Source organism: Gekko japonicus, unplaced genomic scaffold, assembly GCF_001447785.1.
Source record: "Gekko japonicus isolate JY-2015 unplaced genomic scaffold, Gekko_japonicus_V1.1 scaffold1376, whole genome shotgun sequence".
NCBI lineage: Eukaryota > Metazoa > Chordata > Lepidosauria > Squamata > Gekkonidae > Gekko > Gekko japonicus.
This window is the reverse complement of record NW_015160882.1, coordinates 230,774-256,251: the sequence shown is the minus strand read 5'-3', so window position 1 is coordinate 256,251 and position 25,478 is coordinate 230,774. Positions and strand designations below refer to the sequence as shown.

The following is a 25,478-nucleotide window of genomic DNA, read 5'->3' as shown; positions in this document are numbered from 1 at the left end:
GCTTCTTGCTCCTTGTGGCCCAGCTGAGGGCTGCTGGGAGCAGGGGGTGGGGCTTGTTGCATGTGCCTGCCCTGTGGGCTCCTTACTGCCGGAGCTCTGCTCTGGTGCGCTCCTGCAGGAAACCCTAACGCTGGATATATGGGGTGCATATATGGAGTCTTTGTATTACAATCACCTGAATTCCAGAGAATCTGTGTCCCAAGATCTATTTTATCATTTCTATGAGACCAGGATGTACTGATGTTTGATGCATTCATGCAGGAGTGAAAGTGGGTAGGTTTTAGGTGGGTCATCCATACCAGGATCAGTGAGTCTGAATCTTCATGATGATGGGGCTGATTTAGGGTTGCCAGTTGGGCCTTGAGATCATCTGGAATTATAACTGATCTCCAGACAACAAAGACCTATTGTCCTGCTTTGAAGGATGGGCTGTATCATATTATACCCCAGAGAGGTCCTCCCCTTCTCAAATCCTGCCCTTTCCAGTCTCCGCCCGCAAATCTCCAAGAATTTTTCCAGCCCTGAGTCAATGTTCCCTCCATTGAGTGGAGCAATTCACATCCTTAGCAGAATATAACTGATGGGCAATGGGCAGTGCAAGACCCTACTGTGGCTCCAGACTGCTGCGGGTTTCCTGTGTTGATGAGTGGGAGCACTGCCCTAAGTTGATATCCCTAGCTCATTACCATCTGCAGTTTGTGGGACATAATACAGCTCATGGATATGAAAAATTGTTTGTGGTCCAGGGTTGCCAGCTTCCAGGTGGGGCCTGGAGATCTCCCACTTTTACAACTGATTCCCAGCTGACAGAGATCAGTTCCCCTAGAGAAAATGGCTGCTTTGAAGGGTGGATTCTATGGCATTGTACCATGCTGAGGCCCCTCCCCTCCTCAAACCCCGCCCTCTCCTGGATCCACCCCCAAAGTCTCCAGGTATTTTCCAACCCAGACCTGGCAACCCTATTGTGGTCTAAATTAAAACAAACAGGTTTGTGTAGATTTGCTAGGGAAGCTATACAGCCATTGCTCATGATGATGATAGTTAATCAGGACTAGGGACTAGGAAACATGTATCTAGGACTATACCTCTTTTCAGTCATCATGTATTATCATGTGTATTGGAAAGATCATCTGTTGTATGATCACCATTTTATTGGAAAGGGGCAGAGTATGTATTTTCAGTCTCAGTACACATGTACTGTTTTTCCCCAGCTCATTTCAGTTGTTACATTTTACCATGGCTATGTGGAGAACGCAGTCCCAACACACATGGGTTCTGCTATGTGTGCTGAGGCCCTGTTGCTCCTTTCAGACAAAATGGTGAGCCTGTGTATCAGAAGAATTCCACCGTGGTAAAATGTAACAACTGTCTGAAAAGGGTTTATTGTGGCAGCAACACATTTATGTTCTGCTGGTGGAAACTGGGTTTTGAAACTAATTGTGCCAACCTCTGTGCTTGGAGCCTGAGGTAGCCTCCGCTGTTGACTAGTGTGTGGATCAGGATGCTTCTGCTGCTGCCTTTGGGGGATGAAAATTTTAACAGGGGCATCGCGTGCCGTTAGCTCTGTGTTTGCGTGAGCGTGAGAATGGGACAGTGGCGTGTTCGTGTCACACGTGGGATATCCATAAGCAGAGAGGCCGAAACTAACATTTACGCGGGTGGGCGGGAAGAGACGGGTGGCGTTTCTGTGCTGAATAAACGGGGACAGCGGAATCTTTCGAGTTTAGCGAGGCGAGGGGGCGACTGGGAAGAGGGGCAGGCGGCGTGGCTCTTGAAAGCGCTTCGGTCGCCCTGCGTTGCTCTGCCTGGCTGTGGAATCCAGTCCGCAGTTTCCGTCTCTCCTCAGCAGTCTCTGTCTCTGGCAGCGGCGGAGGGCGGCACGGCAAGTGCACGGAACAGCCAGTTGTTTAAAATCCTTCTAGAACCGTTTCTAATTCCCCCTTGCGCCGGGGAAGGGAGAGCGGGAGGAGCCGGAGGCTGGTGGGGGGAGGGAGCCAGCGGAGAGGAGGAGAGAGCAGCCTGTCCTGGTCTCCGCCTGTCAATCACGGCGCGGGAGGTGTGTCCGAGCGCGCAGCGGGCCAATGGCGCGTGTGTGTGGCGGCGTCTCCATGGTGACTGGGCTGTTCCTGGGGAGGCTGTGATGGGTTGACAGGTGCGTGACAGTCGGAGCTCTCTGCAGGCATGTACGGCAAAGGCAAGAGCAACAGCAGCGTCCCGTCCGACAGCCAGGCCAGGGAGAAGTGAGTACAGCCCGCCGGACCGCACAGCCTAACTGGGCGGGGGGCGCGCATACGCCCTGCACAAAGTAACTTTCCCGCTTGTGGCAGAGGGGGCCACGCACGCGCTCGGGGAGCTCAGCCGTGGCGCGGGAAGGAGTGGGGAGGGGGGGACCACCACCACAAGTCGGGGGGTAGGGAAGGAGGGCATGTTTGTGTCTGTCTGTGCGCGCGCGTGCTTGTGTGTGTAGTAAAAGTGAAGCGCGCGAGACCCTCCCGTTCTGGCAGTGGTAGGGGGTAGCTGAGTCCCTTTCGAGGGGGGTGGGGCCGGGGTGTCTGGTGCGCTTTCCGCGTTGGCCGGGGACGGGACAGGAGGTGCCTCAGCCCCTCGTAAACCCGGGAGGGCGACGGAAGGCTGTAGCTCGGTTGGAGAGGGGAAAGTGGTTCGACCGGGCTGTGGGTGCCTCATGCCAGGGCGAAGCTTTGGGGTCGGGTTAGTGTTTAGGCTCCAGAGCTTCTTTGCTTGGCGCGGGTTTTCTCCCCCCCCCCCTCGCCTTCTTTCCCACGAAGGGTCGTAGTGTCGGTTTGAGAGGTGAGGAGGAGATGGTGTTGGAGTAACTTTGGTAACAAAAGAGTATGGGCTGTACTGGTGTGAGGCTTCCGCTGGGGAGAGAGGGAGAAAGAGAAGCCTCTTTGCGCCGCCTGTTAACTCCGCGACACTCAACTTTTTTAAAAAATCAGGACCTGGTATCTTCTTCCTCTTCTCCACCTCCTTTTCTACTGCCTTGAGCACTTTCTTTTGGCACATCCTGGCCTAGGTTGGAAGTGGAAGACCGTTGTAGTTCATTTAAAGGACAAAATGACTGCTACCCCCCCCAGTTTAGGTATCTGTATGGGGTGGAGGGATTTTGAAGTAGGACTTATTTTGAGAGGGAGGTGAAATCGTAGTGTGTAGGGGGAGGAACAGAACTAAAGTTTGGGACTTTGTAACAAGAGGAATGGCAGATTATCTTGGGGGGGGGGTCAGCGTAGTGGTGGACTGGTGCTTCTGTACTTGAGCCTGTAATTATTATTCTGAGTGAAGAGAGATCCTGACCTACAGAAGACTGTATTCTCTTGTAATGTTCTGATTCACCTGTTTTGGAAGCACTAAAACTTATTTCAAAAGTGGGGAAAGTTTGTTGTAGATAAAGTTCATTCCATATTTACCTAGTATGCAAAATAGCAAACCATATTTTAATCCTTTTATACATGCTGGGCTCTTAATTGTAAGAGGTCTTGTTCTCTCCAGTTTGTAAGAGCATTTTTAAACAAAAGAATTGGACCAAGTGATTCAATCCGAAAACAGTGTCAACAAGTTAAAATACACAAAAATATGGAGATGTGGTTTTTGAAGTTTTAATCCTGAGGCATTGCTGAAGCTGGATTTCTGAAATAGCTTTCACTTCATGCTGTAAATGCAGCTACAGTGTGCCTCATTGATGTTGTAGAACACAGGGATGAAGTGGTTGTGAAGAAGGGTATTTCTGATCTGATATTCCTGGGGAAGGTGAAAAAAGTAAGCACCGTTTTCTGTCTCACTGCACTCATTTCTGTCTTACTGTACTAGTCATCTGCCCAGGTTTAGGACAAGGTGTGTGGGGTCATGGACTGCCAACCGCAAATTTTCTTCTAAGATGCCATTGTGCTTAATGCTTAGAACTTCACTCAACATGAGAATGAATATGTTAACCATGCTGATATATTTCCCTTGAGGCAGTTTGCTGTGAACCTTCACCTAAAGGGTTTCCTTGCTTCAGCATTTTGGAGAGCATTACTTCCTGATTCCAAAGACAAAGAGTAGGCCAGAACCTTAAATCTGTTGTCAGTTGTTTGATCAGTGTATGCCTAACCTTATGCAAGGGAAGAGTTCAAGGGAGGAGACACAAAAGCTAATAGTCTGACTAAAATTTAGAACAGAAATTAGTGAGCAACTTACAATTTTTAAAACATTGAATCATTTCAAACAAAGCATTTGAAAGAAACTTTTCGCTGTACATAACTGAATCTTATATATATTGACTGAAGTTATAAGTTGGTTTTGTATTTTTTATTATTTCTTTGTTTAGCTGTTGTCTGTTCCTAAACTTCTGTGTGAAGTCTGTGTTGCTAGATAGAATGAGTGGGAGCAAATATATATTTAAAAGGCCTTTGTTGAATCTTTCTGTAGAAATATGGTGGGTTTGGGTGTTTTTATCATGTGTGCTTGTTGCTGTGTATAGTTTTTCTTTTCCCCAGCTTCTGCTTCTGGCTGAACCAATTTGTTGTAAGTTTGTGTGTGATATAAATAATGTCTTTTTAAACAGAAGACAATTCAGCTCACCAAGTAATAGGTATCCTCTGAAGTGAAGTTAGGGGAACTGCTAGATGGTGCTATTTGATATGAATACGTTCACTTTCCCATTTATTACAGCTTGCACCAAAGAATGTGTATTGCTATTGTACAGTTTATGTGATCCTATGCATTATTTTAAATAAAACAATAACTAAAACTTTGAGTGTGATCTGGACACTATCATCTTTGTGTCAAGTAAGGAGCATTTAGAAATTAGGAAAAAGTTTTTGAGTTCTTGATTCTGTTATATATCATTATATATACTTTGTGCACAGTGTTCCCTCTAAGCTGAGTTAGTGTGAGCTAGCTCACAGTTTTTAGCCTCCGGCTCACACATTTTTGTCTTAGCTCAGGAAGGAGGGCTCCAGAGCAAACTAATTTATGCAGCAGCCAAATCACTCACTCACAACTTTAGTTCCAGTAGCTCACAAAGATGCATTTTTGCTCACAAGACTCCACAGCTTAGAGGGAGCATTGTTTGTGCATATAATTTTTTCAAGTCACTTTCCAGTAGATTGAGATGTTATGATCACTCATATCTCTTCTTTACTGGTGTTATAAATTAAGAGTTCTGTATGTTTGTTTTCCTATGGTACTTTTCCGTCATAGTACAGTTCTCACCCTAGGGATATGGTTCTATTGAGAGCTGTTGTCACATCAAAATGAGTACAGAGAGTGCAGGGAAACATCTTTCTGTACTGGTGTGAGGCTTCTGTTGGGCTGAGAGGGAGAAAGAGAAGCCTCTTTGCGCCGCCTGTTACACTCAACTTTTTTAAAAAATCAGGACCTGGTATCTTCTTCCTCTTCTCCACCTCCTTTTCTACTGCCTTGAGCACTTTCTTTTGGCACATCCTGGCCTAGGTTGGAAGTGGAAGACCACTGTAGTTCATTAAAAGGACAAAATGACTGCTGACCCACCCACCCCCAGTTTAGGTATCTGTATAGGGGTGGAGGGATTTTGAAGTAGGATGTGTTTTGAGAGGGAGGTGAAATCATGGGGGGAGGAACAGAACTAAAGTTTGGGACTTTGTAAGAAGAGGAATGAGAATTTTTTCATATCTGAAATGCTGTTTTGAAACAAAAATATTTATAGTTTTTGTTTTGACAGAAGAATTAAGTGTTTACATACAAATAAAACATTTGCAGTGATACATATGTGTGTAATACAGCCCTTCTGAGTACAATCTGGGATCTAGTAATGTATTGTTAGTCTATTTTCTTAAGTAGGGATACAAGCATGCTCACTTGGCTCCAGGATTACAGGGGACTGTATTTTTTAGTGATCTTTATGGAATGTAGTGAATTTGCTTAATCAAATCAAGAATAAAATGTATTGCTTGAAAATACATCCAAGATATAACAGTTTTCCTAATATAAAGTTGTACCTTATAGTTCTGCTTGAATTTGTGGCCTAAGTCAGTCTGAGTGTTGATACAGTAAATCTGTGGATGAGGCTTGTGTACATGCAGAGAATAGAATGTTCTTTGTTGTGGTTTCAAAGTGGAAACATAATGATGTTGACTTTCTTTTTGTTGAGCTGCCATTCTCTGTTTTAGAACATAAGTATGTTACACTCTTAATTTGGGATCTTTGTGTTGTAAATTATATATGTATAACATTTAACACTTACAAGTTGTTTTTCAGGCAAACTTTTTGCCTTTACTGATGCAAGACGCTGCCAGTTGCAGGGGAAAACATACTTAGAAAAAGTTTATGTGGGCACTTAATTCCCCAGCATATGCTGCGTGTAGATCTGCTTGTCCACATGGAGAATCTCTGTTGTGAGAAAAAAAGCAAATATGTAGATTTACTAAAGATTGCAGAGAACTACCTTTGTAAAGACATGCCTCTGAATTCAGTTTTAGTTTTCTACTGTTTTAATAATTACTTTTGCTTTTTTGTGTCCTAATTGTGTTTAAGGTGAATTTAATTTTAATGGCCTTTGTAACCAACATTCATTACAATTGCTGATGAAAGCCTATGAAATTACTTCAGGATTTTTTTTTGCATATTTCAGCAAACTGCTGAATTTGTGCTTCTGTAGGAGATCTTTGGCAGTAGGTATATAATTACTCATCGAATAAATAACACTTGCTAGAGGTATCACAAAAATGCTAAAATCTTCAGAATAATTATCTGAGAGTGGTGCCCAATAACCGCTATTCTTGAACATATAAATTATTTTATTTTGTCATCTTGTGGCATTATTATGGTTACTTAACACACAGATTGTTTGTCTTGACTTAGATGCTGTTGTGAGGCATGTTATTTTCTTGCTTCCCCACAGTATGATGGTGCTTCTGTACACCTCCCAAGTTTCCCCCCTCTTTCTTGCAGTCTTTCCCAAACTTGCTTTGCTGTGATGCTTTAGGAAAAGTTGTAGCAAAGCTGGGGAGGGCACCATTGCAGATAGGAAACTCTGGATCTTCCCAGTACCACTCACATCAGTGCCATTTTCCCTAGCCCAAGGCCCCACAGAGGCCTTTCTCCACTGCCACTGGAGAACGAAAAAATCAATTGGATATTGTTATAGTGTTACAATTTTCTACTGTTTTTCAGGTTCCCTAAATTCCTAGTTTTGTTTTTTAAAGAATAAGTCTCTAACCCCTTTCATTGTGGACATAATGCCGCCGCCGTTTGTGCTGCCCTCAACAGGCAATGGGGGGGGACCAAGGCTTGGGGAGGGCCCATAGAAACCACTAGGGGGATAGGCCCCGTGGTAGCTATGGGCCTGCTTTCTGTTATACCTCAGCAATGAAATAGTCTAGAGACTTTTTAAAAATAAAAGCTGGGAATTCAGAGAAGCAGGGAGTTCAGAGAACATGACAGACAGATTATTAGAACATTGTATTGCTATAACGATACTCAGTTGCTGATAAAAAACAGCTGAAAAATCCCCTGATGGTTGTGGGGAGGGAGTGGCCACAGCTGGGGCATAGAAAATGAGAGGGAACCTACCATGTGGAAGACCCTGTTTCTGCTGTGCTCTGTTGGCAGCCATGGCAGCTTTGGGGAAACGCCACAAGCCTGTTCCTATGTGGAAAACCCCTATGTGAGATCAGATCATAAGAGTCTTCTGATAATGAGCTGCTACAGTGCACAGATATGCCAATTTTTTTGGGGGGGGACCTCAAGTTTTTGAAACACCTGTTAGCTTCCTCTACTATAGTGAAAGAGAAATGCTCAGCTGACTCCTTAAAAACTTAGCTTCAAAGAAAGGGGAAACTTAACACTAAAGGTGACACTCTCTGGCAAGAATGTAAATATATTTCTTGCTGTTGCCACTAAACATTTATTTAGTGCTAGCACCAAATGATGTCATCCTTGACCAGAGGGTTTAGAATCTGGATTGTAGGTGTGAGTGAGGTCAGTTTTAAGTCTGAATCTCTTTTAGATTGTGTAGTTTGGCTCCGAATGTTTTCCTCAAAGAACACAGAAACTAGATGTTTTATATAAAAGAAAAAGTTTGAGTGAAAATTGTAGAAGTAAACTCAGATTTATAGCTCACTTTAAATCAGCACCTCAAAAAGAAGTTTCTTGTATGTAAGCGATAAAGTCACTTTAACAAGGATTCATATACTGCAGCCACTATACATGGAAGTGCTCTCTGCAAGTGCTACCACCAGTGTGGGCAAACACTAACAAGTCCTCAGGCTAGGGCTGCCAAGCCGCGGCGGGGGATCCGCACGTCTTCACAGGATCCCTGCTGCGGGGGGACAGCAATACGCGTTGCACCGGCAACGCCGGTGCAACGCGTATCGCTGTCCCCCCGCGGCAGGGATCCTGCGAAGACGTGCAGATCCCCCGCCATGGCTTGGCAGCCCTACCCCAGGCACATATGTGAGCTGGAGACACCATAGCCTATGAATTAGCTGGACAGGTCGAAGCCTCTCTACCATACATAACTCAGTGGTGCTGTGTCATGTTCACAAGCTGTGGGGCTTGGAGTCACAGGGAATCAACTTTCTGAACCAATGCAGCTGGGGATGGAAGGAAAATTATTATGCTGTGTTGAATATCAGCTGGTTTTAATTACTTTTTTTGGGAGGTGGTGGATCTGGAAACTGAAGGAAAAGTGAATGCACAAGGACATACTTTGTTAACTCTTAGTCTTAGCAGACTTGTCTTTGTATATTTATCCCATCAATATTTTAATAGCTTACTTGGTAGGATTTAAGTCAAAGTATTTGAAATGCACTCATGGGAGCCGGTGTCCTGATGACTTCTGGCACCTTTAAGGCTAGCGGCTAGCAAAAAGCAGTGTTAACACTGAAAGTGAGAACAGGATTAACAGGTTAATCTGTTTTAAAGGTTCCAGTAGATACTTGTTCTCAGGAGCTTTTCTGTCCTTTAAGCTTCAGCATGCAACTAGACGTTTGTTATACTGTTGCACTAGGTCCGATTTGTAGTAGTGACAATTTATGTAAACCTATTACAGGTGACTGTAAATAGTGTCTGAAGCTTGAAAGAGGCCTCTGCAGTTTCCCCAGCATATTTTACAGAGGGCTGGAGGCACCACATTATTAGATTCAGTGACCAAAGTGTGAGGATTTCTGTTCTGCACTAAAGTTTGTTTCTGACCAGCATAACATGACTAAATTCTTATTGATTCAGGTTGGGTAGCCTTCTTGGTCTGAAGCAATAGAACAACATTTGAGTCCAGTGGCACCTTTAAGACCAACAAGGTTTAATTCTGGGTATAAGCTTCCATGTGCATGCACAATTCATCAGATACATCTGCATGCACATGAAAGCTTATACCCAGAATTAAACTTTTGTTGGATTTAAAGGGGCCACTGGGCTAAAACTTTATTCTAATTTCTAATTTCGTTGTTCTAATTTCTGTTGTGAAGGCAGAATTAAACGTATGTAAAATATGTAATCTGTACTATCCTAGTTTGTCCATCTTACATATTGATCACATAAGACCATGGAATAGTAGGTTATGGTCATAAATATAGTGTTACTTATATGGATGAGTAAAAGTGCTAAACACCGTGGGGTTCCAGTGAACACACAGAACCTTGCATTCAGAAGCTTCTAATTACTCCTTTTAAGATGGTATTTGAAATGCTTTTGATATGATTTCATAGAGAATGGGGTGACCTCTGCATAAGTGGAGCTCTGAGTATATAGTGGAGTCACTTTGGCACACAATAGTGCCTGGATTAGGATACTTGTGTTCCCAGGTGTAGTCTTGATGGTTTTTTAAAAACCAGAATCCTAATGTGTTTAAAGAAGGTGGTTAAAGTGAGGAATGTATTCGTTGCCTTGAAATATTTTATTTTATTTATTTATATTTTATTTTTGGATTTATATCCCGCCCTCCCCAAAGGCTTAGGGCGGCTAACGAGGTATGAATGCCAAAGTTAAAACAGTAAAAACAGAATAAAACAATACAATACAGTATAATACTCTAAAGTGTCGGTGCTCTAAAGGTCACATAAGTCTTTAATTACAAGACAGGGTTCTGGAATTATTAATACTAGACCAACAACATACATCCCAGCAGCACTGTCATCCCATCTTCATCCAGGAACGTCTCGCACCCCAATGATGCCCACATGAGTGGTGGTAGAAGTGCGGTGATGGAAGATAACGGTGATGGAATAGTGGTGGCGGCAGCTCCTACTCAAAAGCCTGGCTGAAGAGCTCCGTCTTACAGGCCCTGCGGAACTGCACAAGGTCCCGCAGGGCCCGGATCTCCTCTGGGAGCTCATTTCACCAGGTAGTCGCTACCGAAAACACCCTGGCCCTGGTAACAGCAAATTTTATATTCCTGGGGCCTGGAATTACCAGGCGATTTTGACTCCCTGACCGTATGCCTTTGGGGGAACATGCGGGGAAAGGCAGTCCTTTCAATATGACTATGACTAATATTTTTATCAATACTGTTAACAATTAAGCAAACCAGATGTACACATATTTGTTTAGAATTGGGTTGTAAAGCGAGAACCCTCATTATGTTTTCAAATATACTTAAAGCCAGTTACTTATTGCCTTAAGTTCTAATTAATATTGAGTTGTTCTCACAAATGATTGTGTTTCCATTTGCCGTGATTGCACTGTAATTTGATTGTGAAGCCTATGGCAGTTAGAATCTACATTAAATTTAAAAATGGCTTTCTTCAACTTTTTATCTCATGTTAATAATGTTCACAGGTGCAGGTGCACAAAAGATACTCAAAAAAGTACTTAAAGGTGTTGTATGAAAACACTGTGTTAAGTCTGCAGGAAGAAACTGGTTTTCCTGTTCTCTACATTGCAATAAGAAGTTATTTCAAGTCACTTCAAAGTTAAACCCAGTGGCTGTGATAGCGTCTGTACTCCAGATATCAGGAAGAAATTCCGGAATCCAGTCTGCTAACAGAAAATTGTTACTAACTGTTCCTGGGATTAATAATTGGACAAATCTAGATATGTTTTTGTTTTCATAAAATACCTGGGTTTTTTAATTCCTCTGGATGGAGGCAGTTCTGTTTGCTGTAAATGGCAGTAATACCTGTTTTCTGTGCAATTGTGAAAGAAAAACGGGTTCTCCTCGGTATTCTGCCTCTCCACTTTGAAGTCCCCCCCTGTTTTCACAGCTGTGCTACCCATAAAACCAATTCTGCATAAAAATCCTTTAAACGGTGAATTGGCTCTCTATAATGAAATTACTGTGTCTTGCAGCATGAACTACAGGTTGTAGATTTGTTCCTGCTGGTATGCTTATTCTTCAGATTTAAGCTGTGATCCATGAGTCACTTAAACCAGTTTAAGTGCAAACATACCAGCTTAAGTTGTTTGCTCTGCTCTTCTCTTGTCTGTCTTGCTTCCTTCATAGCATTTGTGGTATTCTCCATGCTATTGGTGGCAATCTTTCTCTTTTCTGAAGCTCACCATTTCAATCTTGTTTTCTTCCCTAATGTTCACATTCATCATGTCAGCAGGGAGGCAAACCACTACCCTTTGTGATTTGGTTCCGGTTCAGCTATAACTAAAGTAGCTTCAGCTTGATGCTGGCTCAGGCCAATAAAGTTCACTGATAAATTTACTAATCTAAACCAACCAGTTTGGTTTTAATTCATGTGGGAAACATAAACAGGTTTTGGGAAAGAATGCTGAGAGGCAAGCCACTCTTATTGGGTTTCTCACCGTGTTTTTTAATGGGCATGGAGCTGTTGCACATTTGAAAGGAGGCATGCACCAGAAGAGCAAAAGGGCTTTTGGCCTGTGGGCTTTGGGCTGGGGGGCTGGCCATTGTGTGCAACAATTAGGTGAGTGTCTGCCACTATTGGAGCAGTACTGACAGAGTACCTGTTGGGCAATACTAACATCAGCACATCATGACTGTAGTCCTGGACTGCTCTATGGCTTCTTTAAGGATACTAGTATGTTGAATGTGTGTGGGTGGGGTGGGGTGCTGGGGAACAGTCTTTACCTGGAATAGGTTGTTTGATGAATGCCCTGTTTCAGTGCAGATGGGAGCTGGTAGGTTTGGGGTGCAGTGTATCAAAGAAGTCCAGTATTTGGCAAGGATGCTTGCCATCCATCTAACCTCTGTAGCATCCTGAAAGCTGACGGTATAAGGGCCCGTATTTCCCTCACCTCCGCACTAATACTGTGCAATACTCGATCAGTGAGGCACAGCAGTGCAGACCTCTGCAGAATGTTACAGAAAGAGAAAATTGGCTTGACTTGCATAACAGAGGCATGATTGGAAGAAAATGATGTGGTTTACCATGGAGCTGGGAGACATCTAGAATGATGCTGGTGGAACATACTGAATCTGACAGATCATGCTATAAAGTTGTTTGGAAGACCTATGAAACTGCAGTGACAATGGCAAAAATATGTTACTTCTCTGCTAACATTGCTTATTTGTGCCACAGATCCTTGCCCATTCTGTCTGCTAAAATTATGTAAGGACCACACCGGCAAGCCCTTAGTGTCTATCATAAACCAATCACTAACAGGGCAGTTTCCCTCAGCCACTTAAAGAGGCGATTATCCATCCACAACTTGAAAAATGATCCCTGCAAAAAAAAATTATATTGGCCAATTATCACCCAGTGTCTGATCTGCCCTTTCTAGGCAAAGTGAGTGAGAGGCAGTAGCAGACTCCAGGTTTTCTTGGTTAACTCATCTAATCTAGACCATTTCAGTCTGGTGTGAGGCCCAGCTACAGAATGGAGGTAGCTCTGTTGGCTTTTATTGAGAACTTTCATCTGAATACAAGCAAAGGCCATGCCTCTCCATAGCGCCTATACTATAGCATTCATCTGTAACCTTTGATACAGTGGACCATGCTACCTTGTTGAAGTTTTTGGAGCCAAAATTAGGTATTGGGAGATGTTGGACTGTTCCAAGTCATTCCTCACAGACGGAACTCAAAGGCAGACCTGTTGGAGACCAGTTATCATCAGTGTGGGGCCTATCCTGTGGAGTTCCACCAGGTGCAGTCCTATCCTTCATGATCTTTAATTTGTATGTAGAGCTCTTAGGACAATTCCTTCATAATTTTGGGTTGTCCTGCTCGCACCCAAGGCAGGCCGGAGCTGAGTCACGGCAAGGCAGGAATAGCAAGGACTATTGGAACTGTTAATCCTACAACATCCAGAGCTAAACTGAGGCTATTTATGGGAGTGAGTGCCTGCTACTGTAGCAGTGACCTGGGGTCTGCAGGCACTCACAGCTGCTGGAGCTAGGTCAGCCAGTCGTGTACTCCACCATCTGAGCTGGGATTTTCTGTCTTCTCTGCTCTCAGAGTCTTGGGGATGACCATCAGTTCTTGGCAATTGGTTGCGTTCCTTCAATCCCAGGTTCTGGTAGTGGCTCCTGAGCCTCCAGATCTTCTAGTCCAGTAGCTGTAACTGACCACAAGTTCCCAGACAATGAGGGTTGGAGGGCCCAGGTACCCACTGATCCATCACCATGGTGCCTTTATTCTCTGACGAGGAATCAGCAGACCCAATACTGGCTATCATCAGTATGCTGACAACTTCCAGCTCTGTCTCCTTATCTGAATCTCTTGGTGATGCAGTGGAAGTCTTGAATCACTTCCTGTTTGCTGTGGTTAAATAGCTAAGAATGAACAAATTGAAACGAATTCCTGGAGAGATGGAGGCAATGCTCCCGTTAAGCTGTGGAATCTTGTGAGTAAAAATTCTACTTTGTGAGCGAGCAATTTGGCTACTGCATAAATTAGTTTGCTCTGGAGTCATCCTTCCTGAGCTAAGACAAAAATGTGTGAGCCGGAGGCTAAAAAACTGTGAGCTAGCTCACACTTATTCAGCTTAGAGGGAACACTTGACAGAGGTAATGTTCATTGGGAAGAAATCTTGATGGAGATTGTGCTCCCAACTTTTGATGGGGTTATACTGGAACCTAGGGGTTATACTGGATCTAGCATTACTGCTGGGGGAGCAAATGAATGCTTTCTTCCAACTCCATCTAGTCCAAAAGATGCCCCCCCTACATTGACACAGATGATTTGGCCACCTGGACCCATGCCATGGTAACATTCTATATGCTGCCTATCATTTACTGGACTTAACACATACAGACTTCCAAAAGGGCCAAAATCAACAACTGCCTGTATGCATACTATGACAATCTTGCCCTCTTCCCTCTCTCACATGCAGGGTTTTCCCTTCTGTCTTCTTCCTTGCTGAGCAGCCCCTTTATTTTCTTATTTGTTTGTCTATGGCTGTACCACCTTTATCACACACACACACATTCTGGCCAAGCCCAGGAAACTGAGGGAAGATACAAAATCATCTTCTTATACTCTGCTTTTGAAAATTCAAAATAAAATGTTTTATTTAACTTGGAGGAGAAAAGGTCAGGTGGAATTGGAAGTGAACAGATAATAAAACTGAGGTAACCAGATAATGAAACTGAAGCTCAAATACTTTGGCCACCAAATGAGAAGGAAGCACTCACTGGAGAAGACCCTGATGTTGGGAAAGATTGAAGGTCAAAGGAAGACGGGGATGGCAAAGGATGAGATGGTTAGACAGTGTCATAAATGCAACGAACATGAAATTGAGCAAACTTCAGAGGACGGCGGAAGACAGGGAGGCCTGGCATGATCTGGTCCATGGGGTCGGGAAGAGTCGGACTTGACTGTGCGACTGAACAACAACAACTTTGTATTTACAAAAACACTAGATAATTGGTCCCAACAAGTGTTTCTGCTGTTTAGTAAGGTCTTTAAAACTATAAGGAGAGAGGCTTTCTTTTCAGTTTCTGCTTAAGCACTCAATGATAGGTTTCCGAGTTTCACCAACATGTAAAGTTTAGAAGGCAGGAACAGACAACCAAGTTCCCCAAGTCCTTCTTTATATACAGACCAGGGATCACTAGAAGCTGTTTCCCTTTTTAACTGGGCAGGGATAATTTGTCTTTACTAAAAGCTGTTTCCCTTTTTTGGCTTGAATGAGGATCCTCCTTGAACCACTCAGTCTCTTAGCCTCCTTTCCAGGATGTAGTCAGTTCCCAACTGTCATTCCTTAACTGACTCTCAACAGAATTCCATTCAAACAACCTGTAACTCAAAGGTTGTGAGACTGTTAGGCATTAACCCTTGATGGTTTGTCACACATACATTCTCTGTTGTGTCCCCCCATTCCCTTATTGAATGGCCTGACTGATGAAGGCTCCAACTCTTCTGGCAAAACTATGCAAAACTGAATTATTTAGGAGGTCTATTTTACACTGGTAATAAGACTGTACTGTAGTGAAGTGGTCCAGAAAGATGCTCTGTTAAAGGGGATAGGGACAGTGGATTATACTGCTGTAAATTGTGTGTACTATCTGTTGCTCTAAGTATGATAGTTAATGCTAATGCTTTGTTTCAAACTGTTTCAGATCTCTGCAATCCAAATCATATTGCACTGTTTATTGGACGTCCCATCCTGTTGATTTTATTGAATTACACTGTGTAATCCTCAGATCTCAATGAGAAACGCAGACTATAATGTAAATAAATATATTGACTTTATGCTGATTAGAAGAAGAGTTGAATTTATACCCTGCCCTTCACGCAGAGTCTCAGAGCGGCTTACAATCTCCTTTCCTTCCTCTCCCCACAAGGCACACCCTGTAAGGTAGGTGGGGCTGAGAGAGCTCTGAGAGAACTGCTCTTGAGAGAACTGCTCTGAGAGAACTGGGCTGACCCAAGATAACCCAGCTGGCTGCATGTGAAAGAGTGGGGAATCAAATCTGGTTCTGCAGATTAGAGTCTGCCGCTCTTAACCCCTACACCGAACTGGCTCTCTTTATGCTTGAACATTAGAATATTAGATAGTGTTGGAATTTGGAACAATGGAAAGGTAAATAGGAAAGTAACAAATGGAAAAATGAGTAACAAATGGAAAAATGTATCATCCTATATTAATAAGTTGATATGTGGGGGAAACATTTTTTATCTTAAATGCTTCTGCTACCCATTTCCATGCTGCTAGGCAATGAGCTATGTACCTCAGAATGTAACCAGTGGGGTACTCTTAATGTATATGGGGGAGTTACCAGAATGCTGTTTACTAGGGTTTTTTAACGTAAGCTGTCCCTGCTTGGAGCAACATCATTGTAGTGTTTGTTCTTTTCCTGCAATGACTTTTCCTGATCCCTGGAGGTAGTAGGTCAGTTTTCTATAAAAAGGTAAAGATTCCCTTGCTTGAAAGCCAGTCGAATCCGACTCTAGGGTTGCGGTGCTCATCTCCGTTTCAAAGCCGAAGAGCCAGCGCTGTCCGAAGACATTTCCATGGTCATGTGGCCGGCATGACTAAACACCAAGGCGCACGGAACACTGTTACCTTCCCACCAAAGTGGTACCTCTTTATCTACTTGCAATTTCTTGCTTTTGAACTGCTAGGTTGGCAGGAGCTGGAACTAGAGACGGGAGCCCGTCATGCGGCACACTCGGGTCTCAAACTGCTGAACTACCGACCTTCCACAGCCTGCAGTTCAGTGTCTTAACCACTTGAGCCAATGCAGCAGTTTTCTTTGTTGTTGTTCAGTCGCACAGTCGAGTTCGACTCTTCGCGACCCCATGGACCAGCTCCCGCCAGGCCTTCCGGTCTTCCGCCGTCCTCTGAGGTTTGCTCAATTTCATGTTCGTTGCATCGATGACACTGTCTAACCATCTCATCCTTTGCCATCTCCGTCTTCTTTGACCTTCAATCTTTCCCAGCATCAGGTTCTTCTCCAGTGAGTGCTCCCTTCTCATTTGGTGGCCAAAGTATTTGAGCTTCAGTTTCATTATCTGGCCTTCCAGGGAACAGTCAGGGTTGATTTCTTTTAGGATTGACTGATTTGTTCTTCTTGCAGTCCAAGGGACTCTCAAGAGTCTTCTCCAGCACCATAGTTCAAAAGAATCTATTCTTCGGCGCTCGGCCTTCTTTAGGAGAACCTTTATTCCAAAAGAACTTCTGTAACCTCCCTTCTAATTAGATTCACCATGGTGGAGGAGTGGTGGATAAGATTTCTCTAATGCTCTTTCATAATTCATTCATTGGCTTGCTCTGTGATATGGTTCATTTGCCTGTTGTTTATATGTGGAATGTTTCTGTACCCTTTCTTAAATGGTGCGTACCTTGTTTGCACTTCTTGTTTCCTTTTTTTTTAACCTGAATTGTTTTTCTGTTTATATAATCTATGACCAGTATTTGTCCTGCACATTTTTTTAAAAAATGGGGCAACTCCCCCCCCCCAGCAATCAGTGGTGTACACAAGTGCATCATATTTCTTTTAGTTTGTAGAAAAGTTGTGACCTGTTTCTGTGTTAGCAGAGATATTTGTGTGCATGGGTACTGCATTAGTTTAAAAGTGCAAAGATCTTATTGATTTTTTAAATAAATTGGCAACACATGGAAATATTTCCCCTCTTAATGAAAGCAAGTGTTCTGATGGTCACCAAGAGGAGTGGCTTTTTTATTTACAGTATTTATAGTCCGCCTTTCTCACTGAGATTATAGGCAGATTATGTAGTATGGCCCACCACAGAAACCCAAGTAGTTTATTAGGCATTATCTAACTCCCAATTCTGGCCGTTAGACGAAGCAAGTATTAATCAAGTCTGATAAGTAAGAATTAACAACCTGGAGAGGGTTAGGGCTCATCTAATTCCCCGTTCTGATGAACTAATCAATTTTATACAGGGGAATCATGCACAATTCAGAAACATCTCTGTCCCCAGAATAGTCTTAAAAATTAAGAGGGAAAGATGCATGCTTCTACGTTTCTGTTTTAACAAAGAGGAAGTGGTAGTTTCTGCACTTTAAAATGAATGGGGAAACACTAGCTACATTGTAGCATACAAACAAGGGGTTTTTTTTAGAAATTGCATGCTGTGGGCAGAGAAACATGTAAAATGTCCATGACTTGCTAATGTGCAGGCTTGCTGTTGCACATACTTTTATAACCTAAAAGGAAAAACATTGTTCATGTGAACACAAGGAATTAAAAGTTTTAGTAATAACAAAGTACATGTGCACAGCAGTCTTTACAGGCTCTGGAGATCTGAGCCATAAAAATAGTGTAAAGCAAATACCTTAGTGATACGCCATAATCCTGACCAAAGTAAACGGGAATAAATAAATCTGATGACTGGTAGGGTGAAAAAAACCTGAAAGCATCCCTTTCAACAATTATTTCTTTTTACTTAGTGTAAAAAATACTTCAAAACCAGACAGTTTTGAGACCCGGGAAACTTTCCTTCCTTCCTTAACTCGCACAAACCAGGAGCACGTGTGTGTGCCTGAGTCTATACTTCCTCTAAAGCAAACTTTTAAAAAATTGACCAAACATCTGTCTCACCATTCACTTACGCCACTGATCTCCCGCTTAAACACGCTGTCCAATCAGGTACTTGTTTTCAGGTGACAGCAGTGGCGAATGTCAGTGTATCTAAATAGAGTCCAGGCATCTCAATGGGGTTGCTATGGTGCCATAGCGCTCCCAATAGAACATTAAAAAAAAAGAGGGCGATCATGCACAGGGAGAAAAAGGGCACCAAAAAAGTCATTGCAGGAAGCGCTACAGGGCATTTTATACAGTACCCAGTAGCGCTTCAGAAGCGGTAGGAAGGATTGAAGATCAGAAGAAAGCAGTTTGAGTCAACAACATTTCAGGCACCCTTCCTGAATGGGACAGAAGCATGTTTGCTTGAACAGGTAAATATATTCCGTTAGGAACCAGTTACTAAAATGGGTCTGTCTGAAATAACAGAAACCCTACCGTTAGTAACCAGTTCCTGAAACGGAATACATAGGCTGTCTGAAAAGGGCCCTAGTCTTGTAGTTTAGTTTTGATTCTGTTTACTGCAGATAAGGTTTTTGCTTTAAACTGGCTGTCCACTTTTAAACGAACTTCCCCTTCTCCATGTCTAGATGTGTTGAATGCGTACCTGTAATTCTTTGGTAAAGCCTTTTGAAAGGAAACAGAACCACTTCTTGAGGTAGCATCCCATAAGATTATCTTCCTTATAGATTTGAACTTTATTGCAGTGTCCTTCCTTTGAAGCAAATAGACGACTGTCTCTAGCACCCCAATTCTGAATATATTATATGGAATTAACTCTTCTTGGAAATCTTTTTTCTTGTGTGGGTAGCTGTGTGGCATTAGAATCTTAAAGACCAACAGAAATTTCCAGTGCACCAAGTGTTCAGGAGTCCAAGCTCACTTTGTTAGATATTTTTCATGTAAGGTTAACCGTGCATGCTGAGGAATGTGTCTAGAACTCCATGTTCTGCCTTAAAGCAGCACTAAAAGAAGGGACATATGGAGGCTTCCTTCTTCATTGGTTAGTCCTAATGTGAATTTGCAATCATTTGTAGTTGAGATCTCCCAGAGCCTTGTTTTGAGAACCCACTTACATTCCTTTTCCCACAATGTGCTACTGAATATAATGGGTTGAGTTCAGTGTGATGAGGATGAGGTCTTAGGGAGAGCAGACAGATTGGTAGTGCTCGCTTCTTTGCTTTTGTCAGCGTGCCTATACCAAAGGGGGGGAAGAGTAATCTTCTTTGTGTTTTAATAGCCCATGGTAGGGTGAGTGCTTGTGAGAGATAGCTACGTAACTACTAGCAATGCCAATTTGTGGTGAGGGGTGTGGGTTAGTTGCAGTCATCCTGTATCACACTAATTTCAGGAGCTGTGCTGGCACACTACAATCTGCCCCCAATAGGTGGGAGGAGGAGAGAGATACAAATGAAGTTTCCAGTTGCTCATGGCATCTCAGTAGCAAGTTCTGTCTCATGATTTAAAAGCCTCTGCTATAAGTAAAGTTTTAAAGTGTTTCATTTCATTGACTAGGGTTTCTGTGGCTTCAGAATATTAAGTACAAATTCATCACTACATTGAAGATCCAGAAGTTATTTTTCACTTATATGGGAGGAGTGTGTTTAGAAACATTAGTTTAAGCTTTATGATGGGATGTGCACTTTGAGCACTCCGGAGAGGTTTTGTGTGTGTGTGTGTGTGTTGAAGCTTGAGCCCGCCGTTGCCACTCTGACCTAGTCTCTGGCACAAAGCTTCTTTCCATATTCCAGCCCTGCAGAACTACTTTAAATTAGGAATTAATTTAAGTGAAACAGAATGAATGAATAGTAAGAGTTCTGAACATACAGTACTCCAGGGTTTACATTCACTTTTAATGTGTTCACTATTCTTGTTCCCGTGGGTACCTCTCTCTCTTATTAAAGTCCCAATTAGGTTTCTAGCAATAAGTCAGTGTGTTAAACCACAAACTTCTACCAAGTTACAAGGACTGCACATAACATCCTGTTTGACCTTCTGAATTCCCATTATTTTTCATGGTGATAGCAGTGAGGGTTCTCCAAAGTAGATAAATGAGACAGAAGTGTAACATTTCAGTAGAATAAAGCCTGGATTTTTATCATTAGTATCTACCAGGGGTCCCCAACTTTTTTGATTCTGGAAGCACCTTTAGAATTTTGAGAAGGACTGGGGTGTGCTGCCACAGGAGGCAGAGTCAGATGGAATACCTCCCTCCTTACACCTCCTGGAAAGAAGGGGCAATGGAACCACACAATGGCTAAGGAAAGCCCAGGTGCTTACCAGTCTTCCTGGTACTCCTCAAGGGGAAAACACTTTCATTTGACAACAAGTTCTTCAAATGGCCCTGTCCACTTTCTGGAAAGTTTGGTGGGCATCCAGGGAAGTACTGTCAAGTGCCATGGAGCCCGTGGACGTAGCGTAGCTGGGGGACCCTGACATGTACAATTAAAGTGCATTCATCTTGATACAGAAGATTAAAATTTAGCACTTTTTATAATGGATGTAAAAAGCCCAGCTAGGTCAAATTGAGGGTTTATCTAGTCATGTGTCCAGTTTCTACCAGTGGCCAGCTACATGTTTTTGTAGTACATCAGCTTTTGTGTAGCATATGTCATGCACAGTACTGGAATTTGATTCTGATGTGTGAGCTGTGTAATTTCAGTTAAACATATTTCAGTGAGTGGGCCTAGTATACAGTTTCACAAGTCTGGAAGAATGCTGTGAAGTGCCATGTCTTATTACGTGGTTCTATCAGTATAGTTACAGATGATATCCAAAGAGCACCTAAATATCTGCTACATGATTTTGGTCCAGTCAACCTACTTGATCCAGTTGCGTGACTTAGTGCAGAAATGTTTTCTTTTATGACTTCTAGATCCTGTGATTTCTCTGTAGTCTTTTCGTCAGCAGCTAGCAGCTTTCTATCATAATTGGACCATTATGCAGTAACGTCCATGAGACGATAACCAGGATATTCTTGAAAATCAGCATGGGTATTCTTCAAAATCAGCATGAAGCTCATAACTGTCTTGTCAAGTAGCAGTAGATAAAAATGTATGTTTGAATGTGTTTCCTAAAAGGTACAACTACTTCTTCCCAGAAAAGACAAAGTGGAAGTATGTGTGACTTAGAAGTTGTGAGCCCAAGCAGGCTTTAGACCTGCGTTTCTCGGCTGCCCCAGCACTTCAGCTGCCTGTCGAACTGATTGAAACTCACAGTCACAGCTTGTGATGTATTATAGGGATCAGCTGATGTCCAAAGAAGAATTTTTAAAAAACCCATTGGACTAATGTAGGCCCCCTTTTGTAAACATAAGCATAGCAGTAAAATAATGCTGGATCTTTCAACAGTAATTGAACATGAAACTAGTGCTGTTGAAGTGTGAACCTGATACTGGTAGGAGCATATCTAGCAGTAAATCACTGGTAAATTGTCAGTGTAAATACATCTTTAGCTAGATGTGAAAGGCCTTCAATTTCATTATATATCCAGAAAAACCTAGTTTCAGTTGTCTGCTTCTGTTGTTGCTTATTTAAACAATCTGCAAATGCATTGCATATTGTATAGGCTTTGAAATAAAAGGTGTGAAATGAGGATTTTGAGAAAGCGACGTAAATTTCCTACATCTTCTATTACTGTATATTTGCTGAATTGGTATTCAGTGGCATGTATTGATTTAATTCTCCAGTGACATCCACCAAAAATAGCAATGGTATATTAGAAGAATTGACATCCCCAAAATTTATTTTCCTTTATGTTATAACAATGCTAATAAAATATTAAACAATATAAATGTAATGATTGTAAATCTTGTGGCAAATATTCTGTTTGGCACCTTTGGTTTAATTTATAATATGTGATATGGAAAGAAATTGAGGGTCCTTTCTGCACAAACAGCCTTCTCAAATTGCACTGTTGACTTTTTGGGGTAGAACTGCTAATGGCATCTGCTGATAATGCTACATCATGTCTAAATGTGCTAGAAATAAGATATATCTATTATTTTCTTTTAATTTGTCCAGATAGATGAATCTTTATATAGCTGTTGACTGATGCTCTGTATACAGGAACAATCCTTCCTGTGTCTCTTTCCAAGCATCTTCTCCATAGAGGAGATTAGTGCATGGGAGACTATTGCAGGCAAACTGTGTGCATTCATTGAAGCATCTGCTACTGAGTGAGTGAGGAAAAGAAGATAGCTCTCAGCCCACTACCCCAAATCCACCTCAGTACTATGAAATAGCGGCGGTTAGTGGGAAAAATGGTGTATGTGCCTGCTATGGTGGTGACGATGCTACTGGTTCAAGGTTCTGAAGGCCTGGATTTCAGTCATTGCCCAGTGCCTGGGTGTTGTTGTTTGGCAACTGTGGCCATGGCTGGGCTATATCTTGCCATATCTGCTCACCTGATTGGTGTTGAAAGAAGTACTAGGGAAGGACTGGGACTCAGAAAACCTTCTGAAAGCCATTTGCCTTCTTTTTAGGCGAAAATTGTAGTTTATTCTTGACTTTCATAGCGTTCCTGATATTTGGAGATCTGAAGGGTTATACTTCTGAGTTTGGATTCTGAATATGAATTTTGGTGATGTAGAAAAGACTTAGTAGAAAAGGAATTATGCAAACAAGATTTATTCTTCTCAAAATATAGTGTTAGAATATAGTATATTGCTTGTCTTATTCTTAACCTATATAGTAGTTTGTTTTATTCTTAACCTCAATTATAACTCTTACAATTGCAGTTTTTAAAAGTTCACTTTTTTGAGGAAAATTTTGTAATTGGGAAGCAGAATGACATCTCAAATGGATTGCTAAAACTGATTAAAACACAATAAAAAGCAGGATATGCCTGCTTTCAGTTGTATTGGTAGTGATAGTACAGCTTGTTTTTCTCAGACTTTGCAAGATATTCCCAAAAGAGGCTCATAATCTGTAGTTAATTATTTAAAAGTTTTTAAAAATACATTTTAAGCTTTCAAGCTTTAGCTATCAGTTCTACATGGGAACTATTGTGTAGCTCACAAAGATATCCTTTTTATGAAAGTGGGAAAGAAAATCCAGTTTGGGCTTAATTTGCAACCTTGATCTAACACTGATATATGCTGCCCTAATAACCTTCTGCTTCTCTTGCACGTGGAATGCCTTAGATAAATATTATATGGTCCTGAAGCCACACAGCACTTAGTACATTGGTTGCTGGAAGCTGTAATCTCATGGCAATCTATTTCTCAATTGTTTCTATTACAGTTGTTCACACTAGTCGCATATTCACCATTGTGTGCTAGGTCAGTTGTGTTTTGATCACTGCTGCTGCTGCACTCCATTAGTCTACCTGGGTCTTGCCATGGCATAGCTGCCTGCATCAGTGTTGATGTCATGCCGTACCAATTCAGTGGCTAACGTGGAGTGTGTACCCTTTGACACAATCTTACTTCAGTAAAACACAAGGAAAAGAATGGTTGTTATGCCATCATATTAAATGTGAAGTTCTTTCAGCAAAGTGCAAATAGAGGTTCAGTTTCTGATATATTGAACTACAGCCACCTAATGAAAATTTTTAAAAAATACTTAGAGGTATTAAAAAGTACATGTTCTTTTTTAACAGCCCCCTCCCAAAAAAAACAAGAGAAAAAGAACCACAACAAATTATTTGTTTAGTTGTCCTGTTTTTGTAGCCAACTTTTCTAAAAGGTTGGTACCTTTGTAATTATATGAAACTTACCTTTGTAAATATACGGAATATACCTTAAAATTTACAACATTTCTGTGTTCCTGATTAATTAACTAATAAAAATAATAACAGTTAAGCTAATGACATAGTACTAGTGGCGAAAATTCTTTGTGGTATTGGGAGGTTAAGCAGAAGAGGATCATGCTAAATAATAGGCCACCACAAACCTACATTAGGATCTGTCAGTGTAATAACTTTAAAATGAAATAAGGGCATCTTCCTAGATAAGTATGCACCTTCCAATTGCTTCAAATATACTTTGAGAGCAGATTTCTGATAATTTAAAAGTACCCTAGATTTTGGAATTTGCCACCATTATACTCATTACTGTTGGCTGATCAGCGTCTATTTAGTAGCTAGGCTTGTGTATTAACTGCATTTCCTATTCTTACATCTTAAAAATATTTCAGTCTGTCTTAATTTATGGAAGGGGTGAATAAAAATGTGTTAAGTCTTGTTCTTTCTTCATATTTAGGCGAACTGGCTGTGTGATGTGCTTGTCTTCTAATAACTGTTTTGAGAATTTTCATGCTTATCTGTCTCTATCCCAGTAGCACGACCTGGGACCAGTCAGTTTTCTGGGACTTACACTGAGGCAAGAGCGACTTGTATACATTTCAAATGTGGGTTGCTGCAAAGAAAGGATTTAACATTGATTAAATGTAGCTAAGTGTGACTGGGAGGGAGGAAGAGGCATGATGAAAAACTAAAAGGGAGGCATTCTTTATGGGTGGTCTCTTTGGTCTTCACCACTGAAATAAGCAGATGCTGGATGTTCATAGGTTATGTCTACGTCTTAATGTGGTAAAGTTAAATTATTTAAACTTATTGAAACAATTTTGGCATATTTGTAATTTGTGCACATTTTCACTGTGTTCTTTCTAGAAAATGTAACATTAAGTCATTACAGACAGACTTTATAACCTGATTGGATAAAAGTTTGATTTTAAATTGAAACCGTGAAATGTATTTGCAAGTAGCTGGGATGAGTTGCACCTGTTTCTGGAGCATAAGAGTAGCTTAGAGAAAGGTCATCCTGCCTCAGTAAGAGCCTTAAAGTGAAAGATTTGCAAAAAAATGATTATGTGATTTCAGTTACTACAGTTCATAGGTCTGTTGCCTAATGGGACAGTTCTAAGACAGAATTATATAGATATGTTCAGCAGTGCAGACTTGAACATATAACTGTGATCAGGGCCGGCTCACTCACTAGGCGAACTAGGCAATCGCCTAGAGCGGGCTGGCCCTTAGGGGCACCAAACTGCACTCGGCCCCATACTCTGGGAGTTTCTTGATTATTTGTGTTTTTCATTCTTCCTAAAATGCATTTATTTTTGAAAAAATGGTGGGCGCACGGGGGGGGGGGGGGGAGGGGA

At 41.9% G+C, this 25,478-nt stretch overlaps 1 protein-coding gene across 2 annotated transcripts in view; it reads left to right on the top strand.

Annotated features, from left to right (window-relative positions):
* The first annotated feature begins 2,141 nt into the window (after positions 1 to 2,141).
* Positions 2,142 to 25,478, top strand: part of SSBP2 (single-stranded DNA binding protein 2) — a 180,922-nt gene continuing 157,585 nt past the window's right edge. For both annotated transcript variants that reach the window (XM_015423307.1, XM_015423299.1), the window contains exon 1: positions 2,142 to 2,240. In XM_015423307.1, the coding sequence (XP_015278793.1) occupies positions 2,182 to 2,240 (59 nt within the window). In that variant the 5' untranslated portion in view covers positions 2,142 to 2,181. The remainder of the gene's footprint in view (positions 2,241 to 25,478) is intronic.